This window comes from Halyomorpha halys, unplaced genomic scaffold, assembly GCF_000696795.3.
Source record: "Halyomorpha halys isolate HHAL.00 unplaced genomic scaffold, Hhal_1.1 Scaffold1757.1, whole genome shotgun sequence".
Classification (NCBI taxonomy): Eukaryota; Metazoa; Arthropoda; class Insecta; order Hemiptera; family Pentatomidae; genus Halyomorpha; species Halyomorpha halys.
In genome coordinates, this window is record NW_027111483.1 from 215,700 (window position 1) to 238,874 (window position 23,175).

General features: G+C 31.3%; 1 protein-coding gene across 1 annotated transcript; it reads right to left on the bottom strand.

Moving 5' to 3' along the window:
- Window positions 1-8,703: 8,703 nt before the first annotated feature.
- On the bottom strand, window positions 8,704-18,414 carry Mtap (Methylthioadenosine phosphorylase). Its single transcript, XM_014436028.3, has 6 exons — window positions 18,151-18,414; window positions 16,369-16,514; window positions 16,130-16,297; window positions 13,020-13,278; window positions 10,925-11,128; window positions 8,704-8,811 (listed from the first exon to the last, which is right to left on the bottom strand). Exons 1-6 carry the CDS (start codon window positions 18,163-18,165, stop codon window positions 8,743-8,745), a joined length of 861 nt encoding a protein of 286 aa, XP_014291514.1. The 5' UTR covers window positions 18,166-18,414; the 3' UTR covers window positions 8,704-8,742.
- Between the last annotated feature and the right edge of the window lie 4,761 nt (window positions 18,415-23,175).

A 23,175-nucleotide genomic window follows, 5' to 3' on the forward strand; every position in this document is an offset into this window, starting at 1 on the left:
CAGGGTCTCTTAGTATCTCAAAGTTGGGATTGGTAATATTTGGGAAGATAGAGAAATCTTCAGACAGTGAAACGTCCAACCAGAAACTTGAATATGCTATAGAGAGAAGGGTTGTATTAACCCGTCTTCGGATAGGCCATACTCGACGCACCCACTGTCATCTCATAGTACGTGAGACCAAGAGAAGAAAAAAGGCAGTTATCTCACCCCAATTTTTTATAACTTTGATGAAAACTAGTCAAAATTGATGCGTCTGCCAAGTATAGGTAGAGGGTATAAAAAATGGCGGCTGTTTCAAAGAAATAAAATTTTTTTTTTCATTCGGAGCTCTATATCTTAAAAATTAGGAACAACACAAGAAAACCTAAGAGAATCTCATTTAAAGAAGAGTAAATTTGCTAAAATATGAGCCCTAATAGAGTTATTTACGTTAAATAGTTTTCGAGAAATAGCTTTTTAAAAAGCAACATTTCATAAAAATGTTGTATGGGACGTACTGAAAGATCAGTAGTTAGTGAATCCATTTTGAAAAATTTATAACCCAAAAACCATTTGACGACAGATGTCTATTAGCACTCAAATTAAAGCTGGTTTAATGAGCTATAAAGTAGTTTATGATGTTTATCTTTGTAGTAGTAATAGTTTACATGAAATTTGCTAAAATAAATTGATTTATAGTTGTTCGGACAAATTTTCATTTGCCAAATTTATATTCATATGTGAATATCATAAACACTACTACCCCTACGAAGATAAGTGTCATAAACTAATTTATAGTAAGTTAAATTTCCTTTATTTTAAGTGTTGGCAGACATATGTGCGATTTATGGATATAGAAATATATTTTTTCAAAAATCCAACATTTTATACGAACAACTAGAAATTAACATTCTGTGAGTTTATTTTGTCAAATATCATAAAAACTACTACTCCTACAAAGATAAACATTATTAACTATTTTATAGTAAATTTAACCAGCTTTAATTTGAGCGCTGGCAGACATCTGTACGTTGAATGGTTTCCGAAATAAATTTTTCATAAATCAAACTTATTGTCCGAACAACTATAAATCAATATATTTTAGCATATATCATGAAAACTACTATTCCTACGAAGGTAAAGGTCATAAACTTATGTATAGTCCATTATACTAGCTTTAATTTCAGTGCTTATAGACATCTGTACCTCACATAGTTCCTGATATATAGATTTCTAAAAATAAATTAACTAACTACTAATCTTTCAGAACGTTTTTAAAAAATTTTGCTTTTTAAAAAGCTATTTCTCGAGAACTATTGAACGTAAATAGCTCTTTTAGTGATAATATTTCAGCAAATTTACTCTTATTTAAATAATGTTCTCTTAGATTTTCTAGTGTTGTTGGTAGTTTTTAGAACATTAAGTTCCGAATGAAAAATTAAGGTTTTGAAACAGCCGCCATTTTTTATTCCCCCTACCTATACTTGGCAGACTCGTCAATTTTGACTAGTAATTATGAATAGTTTTCATTAAAGTAATCAAAAATTGGGGTGAGATAACTGCCTTTTTTTCTTCCCGGCTCTTGTACTATCATGAAAATAGAAAATGCAACGATGTGTCGCTACTGCAGAAACAATCTCACCGTTAGGCACATTTTCACTGAATGAATTGCTCACGAATCACATTGATTCTCTTCAGATTTACAGATGATGAGAGAAGACCCCACAACAATATCAAAACTTTTTCACTTTTTAAAAATTATTAATATCTATGATCACACATAGTCTAACTCTACTTCCAGCATGTATAAATGGATGCATAATTTAATATAGTAATTTACTCACTACGTCAATTCTAATTGTAACTTTATAAAATGTAAATTGTAATTGTTAATATGTAATTGTAATTGTAAATTTGTAACTTTCCCTTTTTGTAATTGTAACTTTGTGAACATGTCAATTGTAATCTACTTTGTAAATCCAGCGTAAATGGCCTTAGTGGTGGAAACACTTAAATAAAAAAAATTCTTCTAGATATGCACCCAGAATACTGAGGTAGTGTTTATATCGATCCAAAAGCTAAATTTAAAATCTTATAAATTCGAAGGGGCTCGAATAATATCTGTCGTTAAACACATGTGCCTTGAAAATCTCGGCAGGGGAAATCATAAACTGTTACTAGGGAAATTCTGATATAGTTAACGTCCATGTAAAATAACAGAACATAAAGTAATAATATAATTAGTAGTAGAAGCAGTTCTTTTATATTTGATTAATTTTTTAATTACATTTCTTATGAATGGAAATTTCGTTTTTATCTTTGTAATGAAGTAGGTTCAGTGTGATTTAATGTAGTTTGACACATGATTAACTTAATTTCCATAGAATATTTAATCAATGTAGGAGATTTATTCAGCACAACCGAAAACTGTAAATAAATACATCCCGACTTGTGAAGATAAAAATAAAAGTTAGTTAATAAATAAAATAAAAGCTTTTTTTACATAATATTTATTCTAGCTTAAATTACCTTATAGTATCTTATTGTTGTAATATTCTCAGTTTTTTTTTGTATCTTTTTAGACCTGATGAATCCCTGCAAAGTCAGACATTAAATTAGTTATAAAGTATTTGTTCTTTTTTTTACCGCAACCCTGACCATCTTCTTTTATATAAAAATAAAAGGTTTAGGATACAGTAAAAAGAGTGTTGCGACCTTCCCCTTTGCGAACTTAATGTGAAAACCTATGATTATAAATTAATTGTGAACTAATTAATCCCTTTCAAGATATTCTTGGATAAAATTTTACCTTGAAGGATATATCATATTCTTTGAATTGCACTAAGTAAATAAACATTAATGAGAATAGTGTGGACACTACTATATATTTTTTTCACCATTATGTGAAATATACGAATATGGAAAATATGAAATATGGGCATTCCTGAAAGATATGGAAGATGTAAGAAATATGGAAAGATATTGTTATCACTGGCATTTGTGTTGTGATAAGGTAGGAATAAGTGAGTCTTGCGTGACTTAGTCATTGTCTAGTGGAGGTATCACAGGGTTTGATTTCCTTTTTTAATAATTTTTAAATTATTCGTTGGGCTCTTGTTCCGCATAAATTGCTATACAACTTTAATTTTCTTTTAGAGGGGTTTGTCGATTTATGTTGAAGTAAAAACTGCTTTACCCCGTCTCCGGAGCACCTCTCTTGCAGCTCGATTACCTAGTGTGTTTTACTATGCCCACGTGACTATAGAGTGGTTAGATAGAAATGGATACATGTAGTTTTCGGATCTTCCGGTTACAAACAATATAAGCCTATTAACCAGCTAGTGGAGTCTGTAATTATTATTATATTGTTGTTGGTTACAGACATGAAAAAGTGAAATGCTCCTGAGTCATGAACTCATAATATAATCAGGAATGTTTGAACTATTAATCTTATCAATTAAAAATTAATAAAAAGGAATGTCTAAAGTTTTTATGTAATTCCCTCACATTCTTAAATTTTAGCGTATTTCCCTTAATAGTGGTGATGTAAGAAACAAAACAAAACTTTTGTATTACTGTTTTCAACGTTTGTAATCTGTTTTTGAATTGGAGCATTCAGTCGTCATATATTGATGCACAATGATACGACGGTAAAATTTTGTGAAATTAACCTTATTGTCTTGGGGAGCTCAAAAATACTAGATGTTGAATAATCCATATAATATTATTTAATGGATGTAAGATCAAAAAATAATATTAAAAAAAAAAGATGAAAAAGTACATAAGAAATGTAAATTTCTTATGTACTTTAAATTTACATTTCTTATGTACTTTTTCATCTTTCCCTCTGGCAGAATTATGAGACATTTTTCAGTTGTGAATTAGAAGAGTGAGAAATTGCGGCATTATATTTTCAGGCCAGAAGTACATATAACCTTCACAATGTAAACAAAGTACAGTTTGGTGGCTAGTATTTTTATTGGGTGTATTTCCCTCACTTGTTAATAGTAGGAATGATTTTAAGATTTTTTTTTTTTATCAAAATGGCCATTGAGAAACTCCAGTTGCCAATTAACTAGTCGGTCCAGGACTACACAACGGAATTCAACCCCCATTCCTAAAAGTTTTATTTAACGGATTTAAGACCCCTTAATCACATCTCTGAGTACCTTATTTCCCATGAGTAAGAAATAGCTCTTTGGGCCGCTTAAATATGGCTGCTTCCTCATTCAGTGGACTCCTTTTCTGTTCTCTATCAGGTGAACTAGATTCAGTCTCATAATTTTTACTATTACAGAAGATGGACGAATAATTAAGAGCAAAATATTGTCTGTCAAACACTACCGTTTGCAATTTTTTTTTCCCTGCGTTTAACTTCTCTTTTTTTTTTTCAATATTCATAAGAAAAACAGGAACTAAATATATGTATATTTTTAATGAGATCGGTATGGCAATAATGATCACTACCGCCTGTCCTGATCTCGTATTTTCAGCTTACTCATTAATTTTTTAATAGTTCTATTCCTGAGAAGAACGGCTTTCAAGAAACTGATTATTTTCATTAATGATTATTATATTTTAATATTATTATTATAATTATGTAAGGCTAAATAGACGTTGAAGGCCAGTCTGTTGTATTTTAAGCCAGTATAATCCTTTCTGTCTATACTGCTGGCGCCATTTAAGGTCATTAAACATAATGCTGTCAATAGCTTATTCATTTATGAGTTCCATATTTATATTCATTGCACTTTACAATATATTAACCCCAGCATTCATTTATTTAATTTTGAGACCCCAAAAAGTAATATTGTGATTTGATTTGTTTGGAGCTTCCAGGTAAAATTCAACGTATTACATATATTTATGTGGGCTCAAAAAATAGTTGTGTACCTATAATTAATTTAATTATATTTGCATGTAGGTATTTATGGTGAAATTTATGTAATTTATTTATATAAGGAGGTGGTCGGGGATGCGGTTAACAAATATACACAAACAAAACGTATTTATTTGTGTCGACGTTTCGACCTGAATTTCAGGCCTTCATCAAGGTTGAAAACAAAACGAGATAACAACCTTAATTCAGAGACTATAAAAAATAATAACCCCCCCCCCCTCGACCATCTTCTCCTCATATTAATCTACAGTCAAGTATTAACACTTCATTAATTTATTTATATATTTTTGTTTCTATTTTTTATATTTAGTATTTTATCTTACGTAGATATTATTCGATTGGGCTCGGCGGATACAATAAAAATAATTTATTTATAATTTTTATTATACACATTTATTTCTGGTCATAAATATTTATTCATTCATTCGTTACTTAATTATTCATATATATTCGCCTGGTTTTATTATTCAGTTTAGCATGTTGTCATGATTATTTCCTCAGATTAGGCGACATAAAAAAAAATATATATATATATTTAATTTTATATTGAAGAAGAATAAAAACAAAATTCGGTGACTAATTGCATATATATATGACACGGTAGTAACGATCCCTTTTCTGGCTCTATTGAGCGTTGCATTTTGACGAATGAGGTATTAAAAGAAAGGGAATTTCATAGAGAAGTCACGAATCTCAAATTCGTTATTCAATTCTAATAGAAACTTTCATAAAAGTTATTTAAAAAATGTGAGTGTTTTGAGGTCAGCTGATCAACACGGTTCAGATTGGGTTTTAAAGATTTAAACGCGTACATAAACACCTCAAGCTCGTTGCCACGGAACGAAAGTTGTGCCCTATGTTTTAATGACCAAAAATGAACCATTTTTAAGAGAGTGCTCGAATTAGGCACGGATCAAACTTCTAAGGTTAGCTTCCACAGCGTGGAATACACGGTTGCCGTGGGATACATATCACAGGTTTTTTTGGTATTTCCCATGCCTAACCTTAAAACACTGTGAAGTATTTTTAGAGTATGAATCAAAGAAAAAGGGTACTAGACTGGCCCTGCTTATTGTAATACCCCAGTAGAGTTCACCGTATACTCTAATCAGAGGTGCCCACCCCACCATAATAATACGGTGAGCTCACCTTCCAACTCTATCGTATATTTGGGCGTAAAGATAGACCGTCAACTTAAGCTCTCTGCCCATTTATATCAGAAGGCGAGAACAGTAAGACGAAAATCATATCGTCTCAACCACCTCCTCACTTCTCCGGCTCTCTCATTGAGATTGAAGCTGCAGATATACAAAAGTATTCTGAGACCACTACTATATGGGACACCATTGTTTACCCACATATCAGACGGAACCCAGCGCCTTTTTCAAACTTTTCAGGATTCGATGTTGAGGAAAATCGTACCCACAACATCGTGGAGGAGGAAGAGACCACTGGAGCTGCATCAATTGTTCGAGCTGCCAACTGTACCGGAGTTCATCAAGCGACGACACATCAATTTTTTCGATTGACTTCAGTACTGTACGAATCCTTTATTCAACACGTTAACACCTGCCCCCCTCCGGTGCGTTGGCAACACACTACGTAAGGTCACGTAGTACTAGGATTAAGTTTGTTAAATTCAGAAATAATGTGTGCCCCAACACATTATACACTTCTATTAATACTGACAACAAAAATAATATACTCCAAAATACTCCTTAGAATGTAGATGTTCTACAGTAAAAGGAGAAAGTTCATTGTTTATAAACACGCCATTAAAATTTTGTAGGGGTTTTGAAAAAAAAAAAAAAATCAATTTGAAAAAGAGGAATATTTCTGCTCTCTCGCATGAAACAAAACCAATGCAATTAATACCAGCCTTGCTAATGTTTAATAGCAAACATCTTTTAATTTTACGGGAGATATCCATTCTTTGTATATTTAATTTCTAAATGTTTAAAACACTTTAACTCCCCATATTTTTGCTTCACCGACGCGATGGTTCTGCCATATAAAACTCGCTCTTTAAACTGAATTCCATCTCTAAATTAATTTCACCCATACTCAAAACTATTCTTTTTTTTTATGAACCCTTTCCTTGTCATTTCTGACATGGGGGAGGAAGGAGAGTTAGCTAGAGGTAACCAATCTATTCTAACCATAGAGAGAGGGTAAAGTTTTCATTTCATGGACCACCAAAATAAAAACGACTCTCCAGGTGGGATACTAACTGGCGCCATTGACTCCCTGTCCTGATAACCCCCTTAGTAACAAACAGCCATTAGAGGGAGGGACATTCAGAACTCTACTAATAAACAAACTAAACAGTTCAAGAAGGTTTAAATTGAACTCAAAAAGGTTTAAATTGAACATATATGATATAATAATTTTTATTCTTTGTTCTTGAATTTAAACCAAACTTTCAAAGCATCACTAGACTGATGCTATTGAGTCAACTAAAATCAGCTGTACATCTAACTTTCTAATGATTCTACACTGTATCTCAGTTTCTAAAGGTTCTAAAGGTCACCTAAACCTAATTTGTTGGGCCTTTAATCTACAGTTAACACAAACATAAATTTAATCAAAATATTCTTTCATCGCCATTTAATTTAGTGTAAAATCTGTACAATGTTCCTATGTGTGAAATGTATATGTCATGCCTATTTCACAAATTACGAAATAGGAGTTTGTTGGTCCTGAGAATTTGTAGTGGAAGTTTTCTTGATGTAAGGCATCTATCCATCACTAGAATTAATTTTACTTTCTATTATTTTAAATTTTAGGTCAACATGATTTTTAAATTTGAAAACTTTTTTTTTTTTTCTTGCAATGCTCATTCCACTTTTCATAAATAGTTTAATTAATATTTCATGCTTCATATAAGATCTGTTTCAATAACCACTTCTGACTGTCTGGAACTGTACAGAGCATGCGCAGTGTTTTTCTCTCTTAAGTCCTGTACTGAGCAAGCTACCTACAGTTCTAGATAGAAGTGGTTGTTGGGAACAGACCTATAATAGTGGCCCTAAATTTGAATGATTATCTCTGCACAGTGCTGAGAGCGCTGCAATCACTTTTCCAATTCATTCAATTTTTTAATAGTATTAGGAGAAGTATAGGTATGTTTTAAAGTAACATTTTTACTATTTTTTAATCCTCCTCGAAAGTTTATTTTGAAACTACCTACAACCTTCCACCCCCAAAATTTTCATTAAACAACTTACTACAGTATTATCACCAATAAATATTCTGAAATCTAATTTTCATTTCTGAGCTCAAGATCCTGAAAATTATAGTATCAAATGTGTATAGTCCGTCTGTCTGTGTATATAACTACTTCCTAGATTTTATTGCTCAAATTACTATATATACTATAGTGTTCAAATTAATGACATAATAAAAATGTTAAGTCTGTCGGTTTATGAATATGTAACATTTTTTGAGCGAACGGTAAAACAGATTTCCAATTTTATATCTCAAATTATTCAAACCCGCTGGCTCCCGCAAAAAAATGTTAGCTCACCTAGATCTCTCTCAATAGCTCTTAAGAATAGAAATATTAAGTACATTTCTATTGTATATTGATTAAAGTAAATTCTCTCTGATTCTGGCAATGCATAATGTCACCTTTTCTTTTTTAAATTGCCACTATTTGGCCCTTTAACCATTAGAGAAGAATGACTTGTTCTTCCCAAATTTGCGATATTAATTCTCGTAGAACCTTTTCAATCTCCCAGTTTGCTGCTTTGATAAGTAATGCTGGAAGACAGTCTATCCCGGGTGCCTGATTGGGCAAAATGGGTAAAATAATACAAAAATAATCAATTTTTAGAAATTTTGTAATTAAAAAATTAGTATAATCAAAGAAGTTCCAGTTCTGCATCAGAAAGTTTAGAAATCTGTGTCTGGTTGCTATACTTAAGCATATCCTGGAATAAAATAAAATTATTGATTTAACTACATTAACAATAAAAAATAGAACTACTTTAAAAGTAAATACATATAACTAAGAATAATACTTAAGCAAAAGCCCAATAGAAACTACAGTCAACTATCCATTATATTTGGAAGTGAGTTACATGATTGCTATGGGGAACCAAAATTAATTATAACATATAGAATCAGTATAAAACATATAATTTTACAACTAATAGGTAATCAAATCTATAAATTAATTTAAAATAGGGATAAAAATACATTATTTAAAATGAATATAGTGGAACCCAGAGATGGGCAAAAATTAGCTATACCTGAAACTAATAGCAAAAATTCCCATGGATAAGACCCTTATTCATGAATGAATGTTGATAAATAAATGTTGTATCCATGACGATTTTAGCTATTAGTTTCAACATTAGCTGGTTTTTATCCAACTCTGGTGGGACCCCAATATAATGCATTTTCTATATGTTCCATAGTCTGTCTCTATATGATGCATTGCTTAAGTGTCAACCTCTGTAAAACAAATGTACAATGAACAGAAATGTCAATAAATAAGTGTCTGATTCTTGATATAACTAATTTGTAGCCACCCAAATCTCTACATAATTAACCCCCACATAACAAATCCCTCAGTATAACAAAGGTTTTGTAAAACCCCTAGAGATTTATTGTACAAAGGTTGGAACCTTTGTACAACAAATCTTAAGGTGTTAATCTCCACTGTATCTTATTGTATATAAAAGAAACAAAAGCAACAGGTTCTTGTAACACTTGCATTTGTCTTCAACCAATGCTTTTTTCTTTTTGTTATAAAACTCTTCTTATCTCTGACTTACTTTTCTGGGAAGAAACTTAGTCAGTCAGTAAGACTTGGTCTAACTAAAGGAGAAGGAACTATTATATGTTCCAGTCCCACTTCATGACTTAATCACTACACTGTGGTAGCTTCATACTTTTCTGCAGATACATCAACTATTTTAGTGGCTGTTGCTTTGACAATCTGTTGCAGTTTGCTCAAAGCCTGCATTATAGTTCATCCAATCAATAATTTGGGTCAATTTTTCACCCAACAGGAACAAGTGTCACCAATCCAGCTAATGTGGGAGTGTCTTTCTTTTTTTTCACTATTCTTCGTAGTTGGTTTTATTTTTGTTTAAATCATTCTCCACACTTAGCAGCAGTTTTCTCCATGATTTCAAGGTTTTATTGATTTTAATGCAACCATAATGTCATAAATACTATCCAAGATCTATGCTAAAGCATAAAGAAAGGTCATATCACTTGTGTCTCAGTTAGGCCAGTTGTATTGTCGTTTTTACCAGCCACTGTATTAGTGCAGAAAAAATCTTTGGTTTATAGTTCTCTCAATTATAATTTATCAGAGTTTTGAAACTAAATACATTTTTAAATCACTTTTTTAAAAGTTGTAAAAGAATTTAGGAGTTGAAATGGGATTTATCACTTCTCCATGAAATTCTTTTTCTTTTGACCCCATATTTTTTCAAAATCCATAGCTTCTGAGAGTCGGAAAAGTTTACTACTGAACTATAATTTAGAAAATATATCAATAGCTAAGAAATGATACCTTGAAAATGGCAAAAAAGAATATTTTATGTTTCAATGTCATCAACGTTATGAAATGACATGCCATTGTCTTCTTGAAACTTCTTATTTGTGGGCATGATGTGTGAAAAATTTAGCTTCATGACATCAATTATCTGATGAGTAATTAACTTTACTGGTATTATTTATTACACACAGAAAACAGTTGAGAAATATAGGAGATTCAGCTACTTTTATTCACTTTATGTTTTTCTTAATAGAATAATTATGGTGATTTTATTATTGAGAGAGTTATAATGGTAACTTCAACCAATTATAAAAATTAGAACATCTAATTTTTCCAAAATGTTCTTAATTCTCTAGTTTCTATATTTTACTTGAACTTTTCTTAAATCATTATAAGTATGATTTAAGAAAATAAATAAACAAATAATTAATAATTTATAAATAAATTTCCTAATAATTAAAAAACATCATCTGCACAAGATAACCAAGATTGAACACATTTATCTTATTCATAGCATTTAATTTTATTACCTTCATGCCTTTTAGTTCATCATCCCAATTTTGCTCGGCAATTTTAGGTATAACAGCAAGAAATAGCTTTTCTACTTTTTTTGCATTAGCTCTTAAATTTTTCAAAACTTCAACAACATTGACAACACCACTGCGCCAGCAGTCATAGTCAGTTGCCATTGCCACTGCTGCATAAAGAATTCCCGCTTCACGGGCAAGACATACCTGGAAAATAAAAATCATATAATTAAAAAAAAAAGCAAAACTACACAAAACTTGTTCATTTAAATCAGTGGTTTCCAGTCTGCAGAAGTTATTGGATCACTAAGCCAGATATTGAAACATAGCTGACCAGCCCCATTCCCAATGTGGAAGGGTTTTGAAAATTAGGATGCTTAAAAGTGAAATTTGATTCAATTTTAAACTGCATTCATCTGTTAAAACCAACCATCATTCAAACCTCAGGAAATGTTTCCAATAAAACAGTTATAAAAGTTCTCATACAATAAATGTTCTTCTCAGGGACCACTTCCAAGGCTTTAATAGCCCATCAAATATATATACATATATATTGTTTATATTAATTAAACTGTTTTTAATATTATTTTTATTAAGAATGAAGCAAATTTAAAATTAAAATACATGCACTTAACACAATCTTTAATTTTAAAAAACATAACAAATAAACTGAACACAAAAACTACAAATCTCATAACATAAAATTGATCAAAAATCAATTTCTTTTTTTTTTTTTTTTTATTTATTTGTTGATATTTACAACTGTATAAAAAAATACAACCAGTAAATTTGATCATAATGACATATGATATGATACAGGATGTAGAGAAACTACCCAGTAGTAGAACTCTAAAACAGTTTACAATATAAGGTCACGAGGCCATCTTCTTTTCAGGCGCCTTGGAGGATTGCCAGGAATGGAAGAGGAAGCAAGGTTAGAAACGAGTGGGTTTGGGTGGTTAGGGAGAAAAATCAATTTAAAATAAAACTTTAATATAAAAATTTTTAACTTTAATTTCTGAGATGTCCAGGAATTATTTAAAGTGTGAAAGAGAAATGGGTGTAATTAGATACCATTCCCTCATATTAAACATAAAATTAATACATAAATTGGGTTTTTTAATGAGAAAATTATTAAAACAAATAAAAAAGGCTCATGATACTTGAGGCAAAAGTATATTCTTTGAGATGCATTTTTTTATTTTCCAACACATCACTCATTTTATTAATTCAATATTTGAATTTTCAAAACAATGTTATTTTTTAATTGAGATCTGTATTTATAGGGTAACACTTCTTTATTCTTTATAAACTTCCTATACCCAAAAAAACTGAAGAATTATAAGTCCAAATGACAATTAACATCTGAAATGACTCTTCAAAATGGGACTTGATTTGTCATTAAGCACACAGGTTCTCTGGTCCAATAAAGACTGAAAAACTTCATTTCCAAAGCCAGACTCACTGAAATCTCATTCACACTTCATAGTTCAACTATTGACTGAGCCATTAATTTCACCATTTAGACATAGATTGTTATTTAAATTAAACATTATGACCTCCACATTATTCAAAAATCTTTAGATTTATTATGTAAGTGAATATTTGAATGCTTTATGCATTTACAGTGACACATGTAAACATTATTACTGTCACTTGTTACAACAAAATTAGCACTGGGTTTCCTTTAAACTGCGATCTTGATAATTTTAAACATTTAAAATTACAATAATAACAAAAAAATTCTGATATAAAAAATCCCAAAATAATTAAATAATGTTAACATGTATTCCAACTTACTATTTACTTATAAAATGCATCTCAATACTTTTTAATACATATAATAATTCAGTTAAAAAGGGAATTACAATAAAAATTGTAAATAATTACCAAACTAAGATTACAACACAAATTCTAAACTTCCATATTATTGTTAAATTAGTATTAAATTCAAACAATTTAACTTAAAAGTTTATTTAATTGTTAAACCAAAAATTGTGTGATTTTTATTAGATTCTAAATACCAATCGAAATTAACAGGTATTAAAATATTTGAAAAAAAAATTAATATAAAGAAATGAACATTCATATTTCAAACCTCAGGAACGAGAGTCATGTTGACAAGAGATGCTCCTTGCAAACGGAATACATTAGATTCTGCTTTTGATGAAAAACGTGGACCTTCAATTGTGACAACTGATCCCCCTTCATGCACAGCTAAACCCAAATCATGAGCAGTTTTTAAAAGTAATGATCTAGTTTTAGAACAAAATGCTGGTTCCATTGGCATATGTACCACCTCTTTGAATGGAGACTTTGCTGATCCATCATAAAATGTATTTTCTCTTTTGAATGTTCTAAAAAGAATTAAAACAATAAATAAAAATCCAAAAAGTAAACAATAAATTACACATAGGTGAAATAATAGGACTTATAATAACCTTACAGACCTACTATTCATCCATAAAACAAAAACAGCACAAACAATCTTTATGAAACCATGATAATTTTAGATTAGAGGTTTGATATGTTAAGTAATAAAGCTTAGATATGGCCTACAAACAGGGCATTTCAGATAAAAAAAAGTTCAACTAATTAAAAACCTTAGTAAGTCCTCGCATATTGAGACACAATTTTTTCATACCAGAAAGCAGACCATTTCAAATCCTGCCTAAGAGGATTGAATTTTATTTCATGGAACATCCATAAAATAAATCTCGGACTTCACACCCGAAAGTTGCCAATACGTGAAATAATGTAACCTTTGTTTCTTCCAACTACCTAGAGTAGGTAATAAATGGGCATTGAAACCAACAAATAACAAATAATCATAAGTATTAAACTAAGGATATATTGACAATAAATTGAAAATGAAAATCAAACTATCTTAACATGGCAATGATCCAGTTGGAATGTTCGGAGCTCATAAATCAAAGGATAAATAAAAGATCAGAGGCCACCTAAACTCCAATGAATGAAGTAAAATAGTACAGAATATCCTTGAGAGCCATAAAGAAGGTAAAATAGTCAGAGGGCGGCAAAACCACGATCAACGGTTACACACTTTGCTACCAGAAAAAATACAAAATGCAACAGCAGGTTTCATAGTTAGTCCAGCAGGAAGTAAATCAGTCATGAACTCCCCCCCTTTCAATTAACGAGAGAATAAGTGAAGTGTACTACGAATTAGAGGTCATTGACTTAATACCACAATCATTAATGTATATGCAGCTACTGAAGATAAAGAAGAAGAGGTGAAGGATGATTTCTACAATGAGTTAGAAACAATTGTGGGCCAAGCTCTAAAACATGACATAAAATTAGTCATAGATGATTTTCATGCCAAGACAGGTCGAGAATCCCTATTTAGGACCATTATCCTCCATGAAGCCTCCACGAAAGGAGTAATGACATGGATTAAGATGTATTAGTCAGGCAGCAGTTGAAAATCTAGAGGTCAGCAGCACAATGTTTCTATACAGGGACATTCACAAGTACACCTGGGTAAGCCCTAAAGGTGAGAAAAACCAAATTCACCTGAGCTGATAGGCAAAAGATATCAGAGCTTCATTCAAGTCATAAGAAGCTATTCTGAGGCAGACTTTGATCAGAATAAAATTCTGTCAGAAGTTGAAGAGAATCCACAAAACTGGAGAAAAAGTTGAAAGAAGCAAGTAAAAAGTCCGCAATCTAAAAATCCTGATGTAAAAGATAAATTCCAAATTGAACTGAAAAATAAATTTGAACCCTACATAATCAACATATATGCAAAACAACTGCATGCAGCAAACTGGAAAGCAGTAGCCCAAGACAGGCAGGCATGCAGAAGGCTGGTTCGGGCAGCCAAGGTGTTTATTCTACATGTTCTTCAAAACCAACCGAAAAAAAAGAAAATTAATTATTAACAGATTTTATTACTAAATAACTTTAATTGATTTAATGGATTCGTTTCAGCAGGAATCAGTCAGAAATTTCCCTCTAGTGAAATTTGTTTTTAGAAAATGTCATAACTAGGTTCTAATACAATCTTTTATATGACTGGTTGAAAAAAAAATTCACATTATTTATGATGTAAATGGCATTTATAAATGTTACTTGTCACCAAATTGCAAAAAGGCAAACCTGTAAAACACATGCTTTCTTTGATCTTTACAATACGATATTTTCCCTATAAATAATTCTAGTAAGTAATACAATATTTTATAATGTTTGGGATTATTAGGGATCAAAAAGACATTATTTGGAAAACAAATTTAAACAATAATTCAACTTTTGACAATAAGTCACAATATGTAATATTTATTTATAAATTATAAATATGTATTGTTATTTTTCTTTATTTATACAATGTTACTATTTAGATATATAATTACAATTTACTACACAAATAAGTAGATAAGTTGATTTTTTTTACTGTAAATAAAATGTAAACTATTTATAATCCAAAATAAAAATAATTTTATGATTATTTACATCTTAACTATTTACAGTATAAAACTAGAAACTAAAATATTGAAATCGTTAAGGTAATGTGTAGAGTGGTTATTCTTGGCACCAATTTAAGAGATGAGGCACTCTTTCTTAACTTCATAAGCTGGACAGAAATTGAATTGACAAGAAAATTGCAGGATGGAAACTCCACTCCATAATATATTCTCATACAGTTGTGCAGGGATAAACAAGCCCTAAATATATTCACTTTGGTCCAGGCAGGAATGGATACTGGTCTCTGTAAGGGTATTCACTTACAGTTGAGAGTGTAACCAATACTACAGGTATTCACTGTAGATCCTGGCAAAAGGACATGTATGGCCGATGAGTATTTGTCCTCGGATAAGCTCTGCAAGGTAAAGGAAGTAGGAGAGGCCTAGTAGGGGCAGAAAGAAATAATAATACATTTTAATCCAAAAAAGTAGTTGAATATTCCACGAACTGTTATTATTACTCACTGCCTCTTTAAGGAGGTTAATCTGTGTCCAAATTAAAATCAATGACTGAGATTGCTGTAGTGATTCCTTTGGTCTTAAATAGCCATTGAGAGATGCTACATTTAAGACGTTAGGTATCAGTGAATCAGAAGATTGGAAGAAACCAAATAGCACCATGGTATACATATACACGTGTGACAAATGAATCAATAAATTGATTTTTAATTCTTAGGTAATTTATTTAAAACAAATAAACCATAAAATGTTTACTAATAAATACCTGTCAATAAATGAATCAACTATAACTAAATCTCCAGGCTTGATATCTTCTTGAAGAGAGCCTGTTGCAGATGAAACAATGATGTGAGTGCACCCAGCATCTTTTAAAGCCCATATATTGGCACGATAATTTATATTACTAGGGTTAATCGTATGTTCTCGCCCATGTCTAAAATCAAATTGATATCAATATTTAACAATCAAAAAAACATTTACTAATAAAAAAGGAATGCAAATCACCTAGCTAAAAGAATACAGTCAACACCCGATATCTGCCCTTCTATTAGAACATCAGAAGGTGGTCCAAATGGTGTTTGGACGACTTTTTCAGTACCTCCTTGCAATATCTCTGGCTTATTCAAGCCAGAACCACCAATGATTCCTATCTATAATACATAATTTAAATTCAATATAAGCAAAGTGCAAAACTAATTAAAATACTTTATCAAATAACAGTAGCATTTAATTACATCAACCTGCAACACGCAATATCTTGTATTATTATTATATATAGTTAAAATAAATTTCAAAAAATGAATGAAATAGTTTTCTTTTGGCATAATTACATTGAAATTAATTATCTGAAAATGAATTATTCAATATTTTCTAACTTTATTACTTTCACTTACTTAACATATAATAAGAGAAAGTATTGCTTACCTTTTCTCCATTAAAGTTACTACTATTTTAATTATAATTACTTAGAATTAGATTAGTCATGTATTGATACTTTTTTAGATTTTCTACACTAATTACTTCTGGATTAATAGACAATAGAGATTTATCTCAGGAAGAGTTTAGACCTTAGAACTTTCATAGCAGAAAAATCAGTGATGAAATAGACAAAGAAAATTAAATATGTGAACTGAAGGAAAATTGGAAATTAGTAATCATTGGTGACTTTATTTATTTCTTATTAATTTTAACTTTTTTTTTGAAATTCAGAACAAAAACTTTTATGTTGATAAAATAGATGAAATGAAAAGTTAACATGAAGGTTTAGCCATCAACAATTTCAAAGTAAAATTTAATAAATACTCATTTATCATTTTAATATTAATTTCATTTCTTAAGATAATTTTATTTGAAAACCATAATTCAAAGTTGTAATTTTTTGGTTTATCATTTATTCACACTCAAGTTTAATGATTCAAAAAAACAAGTGTCTTAGTCAATTTACAAATTAATTCAAATTTATTAGTAGTGTCCAAATAACCAAACATCTAAAATTTGTAAGATAATTATTATTAAAATAAAAATAGACTGATAATTATTAAACAATTATCGTGATTAAACTTTAGTTGAATCACGGCTGGAGACTTCTGCCAGCTCAAAAAGTATAGACAAACTCTTAATGGATCCATCTTAACTAAGGTTGGGTATAAATGCAAATAAATATCAATAACTTTATGGTGTGTGATTATAAAAGATGACAATGGTCAACCATTTTCTCATTAATATAAGTGAGTGCACACCATTGCTGTCAGATTGATAATTGTGAGCAACTACTAAATTGAATAATAGTAAATATACAACAGAGAGTGCCAGCAAGTATAGTTTACATAGTTCCTCTGTGAATAGTAATGTATACAGAAAATAGTTGAAATATGGCATAATAAAGCTATAATATAATTACTTCAGATTTCTTATTACAGTCTAGTTTTCTTCAATATTGGTCAACAATTTGCACCAAGGTACAACTAGTTCCTTTTGTGAAACCAAATCTTCAAAAGCTAAAACAACCTTTCTAAAACTGTAATTATATAAAAATGGAAACTGTCTAATATATCATACCAGTCATGACTAGAATAAGAATTAATTTGTCAATTAAATGAGTGAATTTCTTTTTTCATAAGTATTTTAAGTTTCAAAAGAAAGTAACAATTACTTTTCTTCATACAACTCATCAATTCTAAAGATCACTAGAATGAAGAACTACATATTGATGATAAATGTCGCTAATAAACAAGCAGCCATATCAAATTACTATATAAAATAAAATATATAAATTAATAGATATACCTTCACTTTAGTCATGATCACTTTAGGCTAATATCCTTAATTAAACAGGGGACAGATAAAGGGACTAAAATAATTTGATAAGGATTGATAAGATTATAAAAGACACCTAAATGTTCCAAATTATTCAAAGCCGAAACAGTTTACAATTGAAAAAAAAATAATTTAGAGGAAAAAATTAAACATAATTTAGAAAAATGTATAATTGACAAAACAAAAGTTTATATTTACAAGGAATGATTGTTGGTGGTTACAACTAAGAGGTACGAGTTCTTTACCTAACTATCAGAAAATTTACATAAATCCAATGAAAACATCAATGACGTCTTTACCCACTATCTTATCACTATAATTGGTTTCTAAATTTAAAAAATATATAATGTATAATTAAAACAATATTTAATCGTTTGATAAAAGTTGATGATAAATTATATAATTTTGGGATTAAAGCTTTAGATTTTTTTAATTAAAAAAATATCTTAATTGTTTCTTTTTGATAGGTGACTTTTCCGATGTAATTATTTTTTTAAGGTGTGTAAATAATTCTAGAAAGATGATTTGGGTGGTACTCAAGAAAATTTCAAACAATAGCAAAAAAAAATTTATTATTAATCTATAAATCATTTTTTTTTTGTCTGCTGTTTTTTGTACACTTTGGTCACCCACATGGACCACATTATTTTTTTTTGTTTACGAAGCACATGCGTATTTAAGCTCTATATAACTGTTCTTCAACATTTTTTCGTATGCCTCCCTCCTACGAAATTTTATTAATCACCGTTGTGAAATGAAAACGAATGTTTTACCCATAAAATAGGTTTTTATTAACAACGAATGTTTTACTCATAAAATAGGTTTTTATTAACAAAGAATGTTTTACTCATAAAATAGGTTTTTATTAACAACGAATGTTTTACCCATAAAATAGGGTTTTTTTAACAACGAATGTTTTACAAATAGGGTTTTTTTAACAACGAATGTTTTACCCATAAAATAGGTTTTTATTAACAACGAATGTTTTACCCATAAAATAGGGTTTTTTTAACAACGAATGTTTTACTCATAAAATAGGGTTTTTTTAACAACGAATGTTTTACCCATAAAATAGGTTTTATTAACAAACGAAAACTACATGACTGAGTAGCAAGAAGGTTATAACAGTATTAAAAGAAAAACATGTTCAAATTAGAAGAACTATTATATCCAAATAAATTATTTACTATTGTCACATTGATCCCGTGGTCAAAATAAAATCAGATACAAAATACAAACTACAGTGGTTATCACATCATTTAGAAACATAATCTTTAAGATATGCAGATTTTCTTTCACGCTGAGGTCTTGCATTCAAATTTCTAACAGATAGCAAAGTTTCAATGCCCTGAGACCGTGGTTACTCCGCAACGGGTTTTTTTTACAACAGGATCAGCTTGTGAGACTCCATTTTCTTCTAAAACCGGAAGAGGTTCGGCGCAGTTGTAATTACCTGGAATATATGTCGGGCAAGGAGCTGGGGACCAATTGTCGAAGGGAGACCTTGGAATTTGATACATACTTTCTTCAAATCAGAGCGTAACGAGGATTAGCTTGCAATAATTCGACTTCTTCAACCGGATCTTCATATTTGCTGTACCTTACATTCTGTTTGGCAAGTACAAGGTCAGGTCTGAGCCGTAATGAAAGAGACACCATTAACTGTTCGTCGCTGATGGCAGAAAAATCTTTTTTTGTGGTGAGTAATTCGTAGCGTTGCACAACAAAGATCGAATGGCATGGAGAGATTCCTGCAGCACATCCTCCCAATCTTCAGTTTTCAAAGCTTGGGTTTTCAAGGTCAGTGTAATTGTTTTCCATAAAGTACCGTTCAAGCGCTCTATCTGTCTGTTACCTTGCGGATTGTAAGGAGTGGTGTAGTGTACAAACATCGGTGTTCCAAACAAACAGAATAGGTTCTTCAAACAGTTAAACACAGTAGTAGAAGATACATCATGACCTGCATACGCAAAAGGATAACAAGAATATTCGTCAATGATAGTGAAAAGGTAACAGTTACGCGTCTTGGATGGGATAGGTCCTTTAAAGTCTATAGTAGTTTGCTGAAATGGAAAGGCAGTCTTTACGAGAACTCCATATGTTTTCAAAAATCTTGGCTTCACTTCGGCACAAACTTGACAGCTTTTCTATTCTCGTTGCCAGAACGGTAGCTTATATCGTAAACAAAAGGTGCTTATTCTAACCTTCTTGTTATTTTCTCGTTCTTAATCTAACTTACATGTTTTCGATTGAAAATAAAAGATAGGACTTCTTGATCAGTGATGAGCTGAAAATGTTTCCCTAAGAGGAAACATCTCCAGTGTCTCAAAGACTATGCGATGGCTGCTGCTCTTTTTCAATCGATGGTTGCCCACTTATTTCAGATTTGGTCAGTGAACGAGAGAATAATGCAACTGGTCGACCATCTTGACTTAGAACTATTTTATCCAAACAAATTACTTAACATCATCTCAATCACCACTATAAAAAATGGGTAAATTTGGATGGAAAATGGATATATTTTGTTGTTTATCTATATGGAACAGGTATAAGTGAGTTAGTATCGTAGCAAGAGAGGCGAGAAGGAGCAAGACTCCAATCTACCAGAGCTCAGATCCTTAACGAAGCTCTCAATTGACAAATTACTTTCATTTGTAAAAACATATTGTTATTTTTACATATTATTAATTTCTGTACATACTACTTAGCAATATCGATAACATGATATGTAAACGATACCAAAATAACTCAGGAATCTATCTCGAGTAGACAAGTTAAGAAGGCTTCTCGGTTACAGCTGCATGGACTATGCCTATAAATAAAGGTTCAATGAACCTTAATCGATAAATTTCCAACCCTAAGGCCGTCATTTGTGGTGTCCACAAGGGTTCGGTCCTTGCAACAGCTTTATTCAGTATATATACTGTCTGCATAATCGGGATGAAATTTGATGATCTTCAAACATCTGCATATGCAGATGACATAGCCATATACTCGGTGAGCATGAATGCTGACAAGGCCATGGGTCAGGTCGCAGCAGCAGCCCAACTCATCACTAACAAAATGCGAGACCTAAATATACACATCAACCCATAAAAAACTGACGCCATCATGTTCTCATACAAGAAAACTTCTAAAAGAGCACCAAAACTTAACGAACAGACAATACAAACCAAGAGACATCTCACATACCTTGACATGAAACTGGAATCACTCCTGTCATTCACTGCACACATATAAAACAGAATACAGATTGTCAAGGCAACATCACACCAACTCAAACACCTCATCTATACATGTGAATGTGGCATGTCAATATACCATTACCTATAGAATTCATACGAAACAGACACATCAAAACAAAAGATAAGTATTCCACCGTACCTTCAAGTACCATTGTTAGAAAAAGTTAATATCCAATCTGAATTACGTAACCTATTAATTTAATGTTTTTCTGTTTTTAAAGGGATAAAAAAAAAAAAAAAAAAAAAAAAAAACCTAATCGATCTTTGACCCACGGCCTTGCCTAGGGCCAGTTATTGCACGGGTTGCGTACAATCTGATTGAGATAGTTTCGGTTTATTGCCGATTCTGTTCTTTAAAGAGCGTTGTTTTGGTTTATGCTTACCGATGACGATGGCCTACCTCCATCAATCCTCTTCTTCTCATATTCAAAAATCTTAGTCCGCCTGCTTCATTTCGGCAACTAGAACTGGTACCTTTCCTTAACGGCTATACTGGCCCTTCCACTTCATCTCGGCAACTAGAACTGTTACCCTACCTTCTAACTAGACCTTCCCCTCTACCTGCGTCAGTGCCCGAGGTTCATCCCCTGGCACGGTCGTTCCTTACTTCCTAACTAACTGAATACGCCTTGTTGAGGGCCTTTTGGCTGGAGAGCCGTCTAAGACCTACTAACTTCACTCACCTATAAGACAACCCCGACAGTATTTTTTCCTGTAAATCGCAGTCAAATGGAGCGACCTACTCGAACGTACCACTCACTGAAACAACAAAAATCTACTCCTACTTAAAATGTGACTGGCTTTATCAATTAAAACAATAAGTCTTTGTGGGAGTAGAATTTAAATGTAAATTTATTCAACTTTATGGAAAAACTAAAATGATAATTACCAATCTGCGTAAGAAAAGGAATGTGGTTATTTTTATCCCTTATAGAAGACTCCAAAATCGATTGCACAAATTTTCGATTGTAAAAAATTTCAGGCAAACTTCATACAGTTCAGAAAAAGGATCTTATCTAGTGCGGTAACTATCGGCCCAGCCGCGTAGTTACAGTTACTTTGGAAATGGAAAAACATTCAGTAATACACAAATAAAGCGTAAATACACATATGGTTACCAAGGTAACCGAATGTAATCATACGATCGAACATTTCACAATAGTTTGTAGACCTCCATAAGATAACAGGCATTAAAATCTTCAAAACTGGGAATATTATTGTGTTGTAAAATACGTAAATGGAATGTTGAGGTAGAAAGTGATGACTAATATAATTAGTCAGGTTGTAATGTAAGCAATAGAAAAAATTGAAAACCTTAAGATCATCCTGTATCCTTGAGTCGCTTTTCCGCAGCAGCGAGAATCTTCTTTATATTGATCTTTCTCTGAATATATTCCTTAGGCTCTTGCCTCACGGGCCTATTTTTATAATGGCTCCAGTCCTCCATTGAGAAACTCTTTAGCCCCTGATTTTGAATGCACCAACTCAATTCTCGGCGCAGCCGCGAAATAAATATAGATCAAGGTGAGACCGGCCCTCAGAACAAAACACTGCATCCCTTGCCACAACCTGCTTTGCTATCAGGTCCTCAACATAATTTCTTTTCAAGCAACTTGAAAATTCGCTGTTAACAACTGAATCATTTGTTGGTTTCAACAAATTTTTTACAATAGAATTTTGTTATAACTATACAATTCTTTGAAATTAAAATGAAACTTTTTTAACTGGTTCCTTTTCCGTAATGGTAATT